The sequence below is a fragment of the Pempheris klunzingeri genome, unplaced genomic scaffold, assembly GCF_042242105.1.
Source record: "Pempheris klunzingeri isolate RE-2024b unplaced genomic scaffold, fPemKlu1.hap1 Scaffold_52, whole genome shotgun sequence".
Classification (NCBI taxonomy): Eukaryota; Metazoa; Chordata; class Actinopteri; order Acropomatiformes; family Pempheridae; genus Pempheris; species Pempheris klunzingeri.
The window spans coordinates 366,959-380,091 of record NW_027254956.1 but is presented as its reverse complement, the minus strand read 5'-3'; the positions used below and the strand labels follow the sequence as shown (position 1 = coordinate 380,091).

Sequence of the window (13,133 nt, the reverse complement as noted above, 5' to 3'; positions counted from 1 at the left end):
ATACATTTAAGCCTGATTACAGCACCAAAAAGCTTACCAGGTGGTTCAGAGCTGACCCTATCTCCTTCCGCATCCACTGGATGGTTGCGTTCACGGCCCCGGCTTTTCTTTCTCCAGTTGGACTGCAGGCTGCTTGTGCAATGAGCAGGCACGGGAGGATGAGGACTACGAGAGTACACAGTGTGCGTTAATTAGATTTTAACATTCACGCTCACAGAGAGAGAGGGAGAGAGAGAGAGAGAGGGGGGGGGGGGGCATGTCTGCGGTTATCATTAGAGAGTTTCAGCGTTGTGTAACTTTGCTTTGGTTTAGAAACAGACACAGTCTGAACTGCTCCTGTAGATGCTTACCAGCACGTAAATCCATTGAATTACCGGGTTTCAGCCACTAAGCTAGAGGGTTCTCTGATGTGATACTTTCTGTGGTCCGTCTGCCAAGGATCACTTTTATTTGGACTCCTTTGATAAAGATCAACATCTTAATATTTTCCCTTACATTTGTAGATGACACAGTCAGTTTTTCTTTCTTTCTGGGAATTCCCCCTTTGGAATCAATAGCATAGAAAAACCTACACATCTTGTAACATGCCTACAGTTGACCAAAAGTCTGATAAAATCTTTACACTTCAAAGCTGTAAAAACTGTACTGTAAATAAGGCAGACAACTGTTTAAACCATGTATTTTACAATAAATGTTTGTATTGCTATCTTTGTTGCACTATTCTCAGTTTTAAACCATTTAAGTGAGAACATTTCTGCATTGTGAAGACATTTATGGCCAGTCCTCACTACTTTAAAGGACTGTTTGATGGTTTTAAAGTTAAGAATTAGGAGATTCAATTCAATTCAATTCAATTTTATTTGTATAGCCCAATATCACAACAGAGTGTCTCATAGTGCTTTACAAAGTGTGTGTAAGTGTAAGCGAACAAACAATCTGAGATGTCAGAATTAGGTTTAGATTAGGCTAAGGGTTGGGGTAAGGCATTAAACTGTGCTGCTCATGGTTATTTTTAGGGGCTATGGTATGTATTATATCGGTGAGTGTCCTCACAATTATAGGTACACAAATGTGCACAAGTATGTGTATGAGAGTTGTTGGGGTTTAACAAATGGTATGTTCAATTAAATCAGAAATAATTAATAACTATCAAAGATAATTAGTAATTATTTAAATCAATGGAACTTTGTATAAAGTCCACCTCGATTGGGGCACCACCTCGAAAAACGAGGAAAAAGATAGCCAGTTTAATTGGTTTAGTCTCATAAAGTAACTAAGCTATCAATTTGGCATTATGATTAATAATTAACTTAATAACTACTACCAAAATTACCACATTGATAGCTAGCTGAAGGATTTTGGAGTTCTTGACAGTGTAGAGGTTGGCAGTATTCACTCTTGTACAATATTAAAGAAGACAGCAGGTGGATTCAAACATTTATTAAAACACAACAAAATCAATCATAAAGGAGAGAGGTCCGAGAAAAAGAGCATCTCTCCTCTTCAGGAGAAAGGTGGGAAAGAGAAAGTTCAGTGGGGGTAATTTGGTTTTTGGTTATGTGTCCCACTCTGGCCAATGGTGGCTGTGGAGCTGGGTCCAGGGGTGATTTCACACCTATCCGTCAACTTTGGGGACTCTGGGAAACTGAGTTCAGGGAAGGAGTCCTTTGTTGTTGTTGTTGAACAGACAAAGAAACATGTAGTCTTTACCATTTGGTGAGGCCCAACTGTGTGAATCAAGTTTCAAGCGTTATTTTTTTTAAGAGTATATAGTATAGTTTATTGATTTCAAAGGGATCAGACAAGAGGGTTAAAAGAACATAACAGAAACATGTCTCAACATCATCTCCAAAATAATCCAGAAAGGGGAGAACTTAAATGGTTTGTCCTTGAGCCAGAAGCTTATAGCTTCTAGAGGGACAAGTTCCATAAGAGTGTAAAATCTAGTGATGACGATGCATTGAAAAGAAGCACCATATGCCGCTGCAGGGGCCAACGTTCAAAGGTGGTGATTGTACTCCCAAAATACATAAAATACGTTCCAGGGCCAGTTTCTTCTTAAATATAATATCTATTTCCATGCACCCTTGAAATTGTTAACAAGAGGACAGTCAAAAACACAGTGGAAGTATGAACCTTCAGCAGGTTTACACTTTGTGCAATATTTTTAGAACACAAAGTTTAACTTCTTACGTTACACCGGGATAATTTGAAGCCAATTTATGACCTTAGATTGCAACACCCTGGCTTTGTTGATGAATAAGAATCCTGAGAGGGACGACCAAATGTTATCCCACTCATTATCCAGGATAGTCTCTCCAAAGTCAGCTTCCCAAAGAGACCTTACACAGGATATGCCTTCATTATTTTTGTATGACAGGGCCCTATAAAACCTCGTGATAGATTTACTGGTTTAGGGATTCTGAATAGCCTTCTTTACAGCCGAGAGGGAAGACCCATTGGGGTGCAACTGGTATTTTCAAAGTTTCCTGCCTAATGATGGATTACGCCACAGAGGTGCACTATGATAAACACATGATATATGATGATGATGATGAAAAAGCACTTCTGTTGTCTTCTTGCAGTGAAATCAAAGATGAAATAACAGACAATGTGGAAGACATCATTCAATATGACAAAAATAAATACTGGTAATTATAAATAAGTATAGAAAACCTTAATAACAGACCAATAGATAAATACTTGATTAAGTTGTGGACAGGGAAGGTCACAGAGGTTTTAACAGAGTGTCTTTGAGCACTCAGTGCATAAGAAGCTCTCTACCCATTGCCTGGCAGAATAAATTATTTGGAGGCCAATTACCTTGATAGCGTATATGTCTGAGGTCGTTACGTTTCTGTAGCACTGTTCTGGGGTGCTGGTTTTATTTTGACTTCCACTAGCCGGCTCAACTGCTGCTTTGAACTCCTCCTTAAACGCTCTAATGTTGTTTTGGATTTTGCTTCGGATGTCCTGTTGAGTGAGATTCTTGATGAACATCAGCAGGTGGTTGTCAAGGTAGTCGATGATTGCACAGATGGAGGCCTGGATTTCTTTGGTGGTGGTGTTTCCCACAGGCAAAGTTATTCCATCAAGTGGCTGTAGAGTCTTAAATTTGTATTCCATTGGTGGATCTTCATTGAATATATGTCTGACCTAGAGAGGAAGTGAGAGTATTTAGGACAAAGACAATGACAGAGTGCAGGGCTCAGACACTGTCACAACTTCTAATAATGTGTTCATTTACAGTGAGGAGGCAACTTTACTTTGTAAACAGATAGCATGATGTGTTTACTTACATAATCGTTTTCTGCCTTCTGTAGATTACACAAAGGTAACTCCATTTTTTTCATGTTCTCCCGAAGAATCCCATATTCAAGTGGTCGTGAGGCCATGAAGGAGATCTGCATTATCATAATGCAGGAAAGCAGGAGCTCTGTAAGAAGTTGTATAGAAAACATATGATGTTGTCATCTGCATAGAAAGTCAATTGGACATTCGCACAAGTCTAACCAGAATAAACGTCACAGTCACAACTCAGCATTAAGCTGAGAGAATAATAGACTGAAGAGATCAAAACTTCAGTAACATTATTTTATTTTAATTTAAAAACAGCTTACCTTTACCAAGTGACATGGTGCAACTTTTGTGTTTTTGCCGTTCAGTTAGTGATCCTAAACTGGCACAGGCTGTCATTATATATTCTAACATGGGATTTTTTTCATTGCATGCCATCATTTGGTGGATGACGCTTTTGTGGCATTATCATCTAAAAGCAGTTTCAATTTTGCCGTTGCAGGCACTGTTCACCACAATGGTTTACTGTCACAAAAATAATGCAACCTGCCACAGAGTTATCTGAGATCTTTGATGTTTATCTGTTGAGTGGAGAAAAAAACCCAGTAAACTCTGCTCTCGTTGTTACCCCCACTTGCCATGTTTAAACCAAGAAGCCTAGAAATGTTTGTTACAATGCCATCAAAACCAAATTGTTAAGCTCTTAATTTTGGTCTTTCTGAATCAGATTGCGTTCCTCTTTCCTCTCATAAAAGATAAAGCAAAGATGAGTTATGCTGCTTATATGCACTGGCATGAGAGAGGGAAACTATGTGACCCTGTGTAGATAGCAGTGGCGGGCCGTTCATTTTACACCTGGGCCTTCAGTGGCATCTTACCTGAATCAAACCACCTCTTAATACCATCATTATGACCATCATTATACTGGCTTTCTGTATAATATTGAAACCATCAATATTATACAGAAAGCCAGTATAACAGGACGTTGCATCGCAGACAGGTATCTCATGCTGGAGAATGAATGTCATCACTAAGGCAAGAAACCCAATTAAAAGAATTCAACAAGTCTCCTTTCACTGCAGCCACAGCTGCGCTGCTGTGCACCTGCTCCATATACATCACGGCTCCAAACACAGAGTCGTTCAGTTGCCAACACCAGGCATTCCCAGCAATACAATCTGCTCCTCTGAGCCTGTAAGCCAAAGGTACCGCTCGTAGTTGCTGACCTGAAAGTGGCGGACAAACCCTTTTCCCGGCTGGGACAGGCTTGCTAGCATTTCCTCAAAATGTCCAGCTTTTCTTGGAAAGTCCGCCTTGAAAATGTATTTCTAAGTAGATCTGTGACCAAATTAACATCTTCTCCTCCGTCAGCCATTGTGGGTTAAAAAAACTGCTATTAATACTTACGATTATGATAAAGTTTTAGCTTGTGCAGGTCGCTACAGATAAGAATCGCTAGCTTTGGCTAAGCTCTCTGACCAGCCAATCAGAGGACGTGAAAATACTGACGTCATCATACGCCTGCTAGATGGCCCTGGGGTCACCAACTCGAAATCTGATTGGTTAAAGCAACAGTTTCATTGCGATGTATTTTAAGCTACGGGCTGCTTCACTTTTGATTCTGAAGGCCTCAGGGCAGATTTCTTTGACCTTGGCAACACATGATTGCTGAAATATGATTGGATAAAAGCTCTAACATAGACATACACTGCTGGAAGCACCCCAGCCCAGAGACACAGAGACACGCTATGAAATGAAGAGCATAGACTATTAGGAATAATCTAAAAAGATTAATGGGAAAATATTAAAACGTAAATCAGTGATTCTGAGTTTAGGCCAGCAGAGAAGGTGTGGGGAATTTTAATACTACTTTTAATACTACTTTTAATCACTACTTATAAAAAGGCCAAATATATAATACTGTGTGCCTTAAACTTGTAGCTACTAACAACACTATATGTAAAACTAATTACCGAACACTGGATTTTAAATTAGCAATAATAACTGTATGACTAACATTATATTAATAGTAAACTGTATAACCTTTATTTGAACTAACCAAGTGACCTGTGAGTGAACTAATAACACTATATAATCAACCATTAGAACCATTTGTGTTGCTAACACTGGAAGCTCAGTTCTTACTGACAATGTATGCACTGTTTTTAATCTGCAGGGAGAGACATATTAATGCAATGCACCGCCACAGGGAAGAGCCATACCCCAAAGTTGATAGAGGGGAACAAGCACTGGCCCCAGGTTCTGAAGGGCCAGACACACGATGATTAAGTGGGATGTTTATGGCAAGAAAGCACAAGCACGCTTACATGCACTACTACACACCTCATAAACTATATTTCACACCCAGTACTGGGAGCTCCAGGGATGAGGCTGGTGAGAGGCCGTTACTGGAACAGCAGGATGAGATAACTGCAGGGGAGGGATGCTCTCAGAAAGATTCCATTGTAAGAAGCACTCACATAGGGATAGGGAAAGGTCACCAGGGAGGATACTTTGTTTACAGGTACGGCTGATGGATGAAGGTCGTGATGCCAAGAGGCTGGGACCAGCCTGTGCACCAACGAAGGGAAGGCCAAGCATAAATCCACGGCTACTCCCCACCTAGTCAACCAATCAAAAATAATTGTATTCTTGGTGGAATGTATATACTGTTATTGCATATGTGCTTCGGGGCTCACTCTGGGACCTGTTGGCTACAGACTAACAGCTTGCTGACTGTGGTTTTCAGAGCTCAGACTGAGTCCTTGATCAAGCTCAATACTTATTCACACAGAAAATAAAACACCTTAAATGAGAGAAGTTGCCTGTCCTTCATCGAAAAAAACGAACACGCGACAAAGGCCTTGCTGGCCCTGACGGCCCACCACTGGTAGATAGTGTATAGCTGGAGCCTGCCCTAATCCAACAATATTATTTCTGGATTAAAACACTGGTTTTACCTATTTCCTGCTTTTTATCTGCAATGAGTCCTGTTTCCATGGACCTGTGCCAACACCTCTGATGTGCAAATATGACCTGTTGAGTCATATTGATGTGATTGGTGCCTTTACCATGACGTAGAAGTTCAAAATATACTGCATTTGATAATGATTTCCCTAGAAACAAGAGTCCTATTTCTGAGATACTTTTATTGTGGACAACAGGGAAACTGTTTTACCTGTGGTTTGTTGGTTAAAAAAATGCTGACCATTACTCAGCCCTGATGATTTCACAAGAAAAATCTACTCCCTACTCACAACGTAGCACTGGTATTCACAGCCCTTTTTATTTAAAGCTTTATTTGGAGTCTGAATCTAAGAACAAGGAGGCTCTTTCCATTTATTTATGACTTTAACAATATGTCTTTAGCCAGGCCTGGCATGTTGGTTTGTTGGCCACTTTGGTCCAGACTGAAATATTTCAACAACTATTAGATGGGTTGCCATGACATTTTCTACAGACATCCATGGTCCCCAGAGGATAAGTCTTTCTGGGTTTGGCGACCCCAACTTTTTCCTTCTAGTGCTACCATCAGCTGAATATTTGTGAAATGTTTTGCTGAAATGTCTCAACAAATATTAAATATTATAACACTGACATGGAATTTGGGCCTTAGATTATCTCCTCACATTTCATTTAGTACCAAATACCTGTAAAACTACTCATCAGTTTCCGCTGTACTGTGTGTTTTGTGTTAATTAGCAAATGTTAACATCCTAACTAAGATAGTTGATAGTAGATGGTAAATATTATTCCTGCTAAATATTAGCATGGTAGCATTGTCATTGTGAGTGCTTTACCATGTTGATGTTAGTAAATCCATCTTCACAGAGCTGCTATCACAGCTATAAACTCAACTTGTCTTGTTTCTCAGTAGGTTTACAAACAATCCCCCACAGCAGGAGGATTTGTTGGGACGTCCTCTGTGTGTTTGCATTAGATGATGTCCAGTTTGATGAATAGATTTAGATTTTTCTCAGCAGGTATTTACTTTGCCATAGCTAAACAGGCTGAGCTGAAACACGTTTGAACGCACAGACGTCCTGAAGTCCTGTCAGTGTTCCTGGAGTGAGTCCCAGCTGTTGCTAGGCAACCGACAACCGCTTGTAAATAAACACCAAGGGCCTCTTCCCCGAAAAGACAAAGTGACCACACATTATACTATATGCGGCAGCTACTGAGTCTCTCTTCGAGGTTACACATGTCACAGAGTTACTACCTTTAGCAGGAATGAGCTCAAACACACTTTCTGCTGTGTTAGAGAAGCAGATTCACCGCCTGTGTCTGAATGACTTTCCTTGTGGATATGGCAGCTGGGTGAGCTTTTTTTCAGCTATAAATTGCTTGTGTTGTGTGTTTTCTAGATAAAAATATATAAGTCTATTTAGTGGTTTATGGCACTCTCATCACTGCACATAGTAGCTTTCTTTTTGTGTATGATATAATGTGATAATGTCCTCAGAGGAAGACCAAAGAAAATGCAAAGGGAGCAGAGAGAGAGGAGACAGACGCCCTTCTGGATCTGCTGAGCTGCCCTCACTCTCCATGGTGGCATGATGAATCATGGAGCCCCCAAGCTCCAGCCCTGAGACAGCTGGCTGTGCTCACACCTGAACCCCTGCACACTGACTTCATTCACAATTACTTTACAACACTTTGCATTGTGGACAAGGGCGTGAGTGGACTGAATTTTTTTCCTACACCCAAAGGTTGTACTTTTAATGTGATGAAAGCAATTCACCCATTCTCACATAACCACAGCACAAGCTTCTTAGTCTTTTACTTTAATATACAAGCCTTGACATTTTTATAGCATCCTCAAAGGTTATGGTAAGATTATCAATAAATCAATAAATCAATCTTCATTTATACAGTGCCAGTTCATTACAAATATTATGTCAAGACACTTTTCAAAAAGAGCAATTCTTCACCAAAGTCTTTCATTAAGAGAGACCCAACAATTTAGTTTGGTGGTTGCTTGCTGTGCTGTGCAACTACAACCATAATAACAATAGTAACTTTATTGATGATAATCGGAGGAACATGGCAACAATGAATAACATGATAATCATGGATAATTACTAAAATAATGGTTATTGTAGCAATGGGAGTCATGCAGGCCCACAGCGGTGAGCAGTCAGGCGTACCGACACTTGGGTACTATAAAATAAACTATTACTATACTATAAACTACTACTATATAAACATTTTCAATTTGTTGATTCTCTGGTAGCTAAGAGACTTTGAATAACCATTGATGTCAGTTACAGTTTGATGCTTGTGAAAAAATGTACTTGATGTTTGGTCTGTGTTGTGTTCAGGTATCTGTCATCGACGCCGGCCTGTTGAAGTTCTCAAAGCTGGAGGAATTGGTGCTGAGTGCCAACAAAATTTCAGAAATCCCTCCAGAAAACCTCCCCAGCACTTTGAAGGTCAGTCAGTCCTGTGGCTGCTTCCTCTGCAGCTAGTCAGACCAAGGGAGATTTAATTTGCTTCTCCATCATGTCTAAAGTAAAACAACTTGTGACATCACTGGTTAAGGTGTGTCCAGCACTGCAACATACGTGACAATTTTAACTCATGGGTCAAAGACTAGCAGCTGTTTGACTGTAAATGTTTCTTTCAAAAGATTTTGGAGCTACGTGCCAACTGGTTGTCTTCTCTAAGCAGTTTGACCAGCCATGGGCTTCCTCACTTACACTACCTTGGCCTTGGCTCAAACATCCTGGGTTCACATGAAGACGTCTCTCATCTTACAGGAAGACACTGGTTAGTTAGACACGCACACACACACACACTGTGTACACACAGCTGATTTCTAAAGAGATAAGCCAAAACTAGGTCAAACGAAAAAGATTTTGTATAGTTTGTAAGGTAAGATATTGCCATTACATCATTTTTGTGACAGCTTTTGAGTGATGACACCTACTGAGGAAATATGTTTTCCTGCCAAAATAGTCAGCTGATGCTGACACAGTGATGACTGCAGCTTACCCTGTTAGGTAGAAAATCTTTGCAGATCTACTAAATGTGGTTTCAGTGGGAGTTCACACTGTAACAAAATGACGCCATTTCTCCCATTTTGTCAGCAGATAACAAAGTAAAATATAATGGGTTTATATAAAAACTATATTATATAAAAAATACTTGTATTTCCTGATGAATTACAGGAAGCAAATACTTTGAAGATCAGCTTACTACATCTAAAATGGTTATCATATGGAAATCCTCTTCTTAGGCGTCCTTATTCATCATCAAACAGAATTGTAAATAACTAAGAAAAACTCCACGGGTTTTACCTATGACATTCAGTTTATTCATCACAAAGAGTACTTGATTGTGACAATAGCTGTATAATGTCAGAATTTATTCCTGGTGGAGTAGAAAAGACCCTTAGACAACAGCTTTTAGATTATCATGTACAGTGACTGTGGGACATACAACTTTTTAAAAATTTTTAAAACAAAACAATATGACCAGTTGAATGAATTAAACATAGGAAAATATCCAAATTATAGAAACTTTTACAGATATTTAGGAGTGATGGGGTCACTTGACCTCACAAGCTCAGCTTTCTATACATCTGTTGTCATGTGTTGGGACTGAATATGCAAAGTTTGTGTGTTGCAGGCTTGATTTTTCAGCTTAGAGTTGCAACTTATTTGTAAAATATGTCACAATCAGAGAGAAGTGGGCATTTACAAAGCAGGGGTTTAATAAAAGATGGATTATGGGTAATGTAGGATCCATCATTTTTGGAGCTTGATCCATACTAGGGGACTAAAAGTCAGGATATATTGGTCTCTGTAGCTTTTGGCCATCTCAAAGTCCCCCAACTTTATGGAAGAGTAAAACTAAATCTAAATTGTCAGTCTTGCAGTGAAACACACTGCTCTGTACAAACACTGACTGTCTCTGACCTCAGGCCACAGCTGGTGTGTCTGGACCTGAGTGACTGTGAGTTTCAGGACCAGCGGGCCCTGCTGAACGCCTTGAGCACACTCCCCTGCCTCAGGACGCTGGTGCTGGAGGGAAACCCCTTCACTCTTGCGTCCTGCTACCCGGGCTTCACTGTGGACAGTCTCCCACAGTTGTCTTGCCTGGACGCCTCATGGATCTCCCCTGAGGAAAGACATTGTTTCAGGGACTTGACCAAGATGAATGGTGAGACTGTGCTATCAATTAGTACGCTTCTTTTTAATTTCCCAAGTAAGCAGCTGTGTCATTTCATCTTTATCAAGAGCGTAGCTACAGTTAATAATACCAAGATCGTTTTCTTTTCTACAGGTCTGATAGTGCACCATGCATCGGCCACAGTCAGTGTTGGCAGGATGAGGGGAATCCCAGACCCACTGATGAGTTTAGATAATGCTCCTGACTTCCCTGTTGTCACCTACAGCTATTTTATCACATATGACTTCCTTAATCATCAAACACTTGTTAACATGGTGATGTATCCTTCCCACACTTTTCAGAAAGATTAGATTAAATATAAATAAACATATTTTCACCATTTTGTAGCTCAGCACTTCTCTCTTTTTTATGGTGCTGTTCACAGGAATTCTACAGTGAGTCTAAAGTTGTCGCAGCAGCCATGGCACATGTGACAGCAGACGACTCCTTTAATGCGAAACTACAAGCAAGCAAAAATGTTGATGATACTGCACATGGTAATAGCACCTCATACCTCATTTGATGTGCACTGGTTTCAGCCCTACAGGAGAACGCTGTACAACAATCACAAACTGATAGAGCTGAGGAAGTTGCTTATACGGAAAGATTAAATATTGTATGACGTTTCAATGCAATCGTGTAAGAGAGATTGGAAATACTGTCAGTATGATGGATTTATTCAACTTAGTAATGTATCCTGTGTAACTGGGATGAACTTTTTCTTATCAGTTTCTGTAGAAACAGCTTTCCTCAGAGAAATGAACAGTCAGAACAACCAGTGGAGAGTTGCGCACATTGAAACAGATGACAGATTATTATACTGATCATTTATCAAGCATTATCATGTCACCATGTTATCTGTGGTTTGTTTGTATGTATTCTTCTCAACTATGTGTCTATGGCTCGTCAGAAGCCTGGCTTGTTTCTGTGGTTTTGCAATACCCTCTGTATGCCAGACACTCACTTTCTGATTTCCTTTTCTACAGTGTCAAGACACACCACTAAAAAGCTGACATGGTCAGAGTGCATGGACTTCACTGACTCACAAAGTCATGTTGTTCGTGATCTGGGAGGCTTGAAGAGATTTCTCAATCGAGGACTTTATCTGAGAATAGAGGAGGAAAAGGTACCAAAAAGATGGTTTGATGGGGTAAAAAATTAGACGCTAAGTATGTTAGGATTTATATTCTGGCATTTGACATTTTAGGTCCTGTCATGGCCTGCAGCTTCTGAGGACGTGTCGGTGGCCAAACCCACCCGAACTGTAAAGGAAAAGAAGGGCGGGAAAGGGAAAGAAGTGAGCTTATCATTTAATTCCTAAAGAACCAGGAACTGTGGTCACACCTTGCATTAGTCAGCTGGTGGTCCAGCCATGTGTCAACAGATCTGTTGACTGGATGTTCAGGGAAGTCCTGGATTGTTCATTCCTACTGGAATACTGATTGCTGACCATCTGTCTATTATTATGACAAACCATGTGCTAAAATTAACCTGGCTACATAGCTATAGTATTTGGATTTTTACCTCTGGTTCCAGGATAATGTTTTTGCTCCAACTCACTCAGCTCTGCTGTTCTTCATCTCATTATACTATGGCCACATGTTAGAGTGTATTGTGGTTCAATAAATCTATAGCAGCAGAACTCTGTAATATACAGTATGTAACAATTACATCACAAACAAACTTGTGAATGGTTTGTTAGGGTGCATTTTCCAGAGGACAACATTTCTGTCGGTAGGTGTTTGAAGTCTGTTTAGGCAGATAATGTTAGACTGCATCTGATTTTCTTGTCTATGATATCTTCCCCAGTCTCCAATAAAATCTGCTTCCACTAAAGACAAGTCTAAAGACAAAAAGAAGAAATCTGTAGCAGAGCTGGTCCAGGATGCCCCCATCAGAAGAGTCCTTGGGTCTGCCCATGTCCCCCTGCAAAGCCTGGTCAAAAGAGGTCAGAAGGTTGATGTCCTCTGTGACTTTGGTGTTCTGTACACAGAGTCTGAGGTGGAAGCCACACAAACGCTTGAGAAGGCAAGTTTACATGAAACACAGCCTGTGCTTTGCTTAAATAGTATAATCTCTAGTATTACATGTCATTATCTGATCCATTTCACTGGGATTATCAAAAAACAGCTTGGATTAAAATTCAAATTGAGAAAAAACTAGCAACGTTTGGGACAGCCAATAGGGTTATAAATTGCCAATCTGATTTATTTCGTGTGGGATATATTTTTCACTAATTTTTAGGACCTGAGAAAGAAAATCAAAGAAGACAAGAAGAAGGAGAACAAGGAATCACAGCAGAGGGGAGGCAGTGGTACTCAAAAGAAGAACACAGCAGCATCAAAAGGTTAATCAATCGTCAGATATCTTTTCCAACTTAAAATATCTAAAATTGTAAAGGGTTGTGCTTTGATTTTTCAGTCAGTCAAGTCTTTCATTTTTGCCTGCTTAAAGAATTATGAATTATGTTTGTTGTTGTCCTTTGTAGGCAAGGAAAAGGGAAGCAAGGATTGTGAGATGGATGGCCACAGATACAACTCTGTGTCCGTTCAGCTGGAACCAGTGACTGTGGAGTTGAGCGTGGAGCTGGAGAAATGGCAGTCTGTGTCTGAAGCTCACCAGCTTCTGTTCCCACACTAAAACCCCTGTAGCAAACCGTCCTG

At 40.1% G+C, this 13,133-nt stretch overlaps 1 protein-coding gene across 1 annotated transcript; it reads left to right on the top strand.

The window, feature by feature from the left end:
* The first annotated feature begins 7,527 nt into the window (after positions 1-7,527).
* LOC139224750 (leucine-rich repeat-containing protein 43-like) lies at positions 7,528-13,110 on the top strand. Its single transcript, XM_070856056.1, has 12 exons — positions 7,528-7,614; positions 7,760-7,972; positions 8,619-8,729; positions 8,927-9,066; positions 10,223-10,461; positions 10,585-10,745; positions 10,856-10,967; positions 11,457-11,596; positions 11,678-11,767; positions 12,280-12,498; positions 12,715-12,817; positions 12,959-13,110. The coding sequence occupies exons 1-12, from the start codon at positions 7,528-7,530 to the stop codon at positions 13,108-13,110; spliced, it is 1,767 nt and encodes a 588-aa protein (XP_070712157.1).
* The last annotated feature ends 23 nt before the right edge of the window (positions 13,111-13,133 follow it).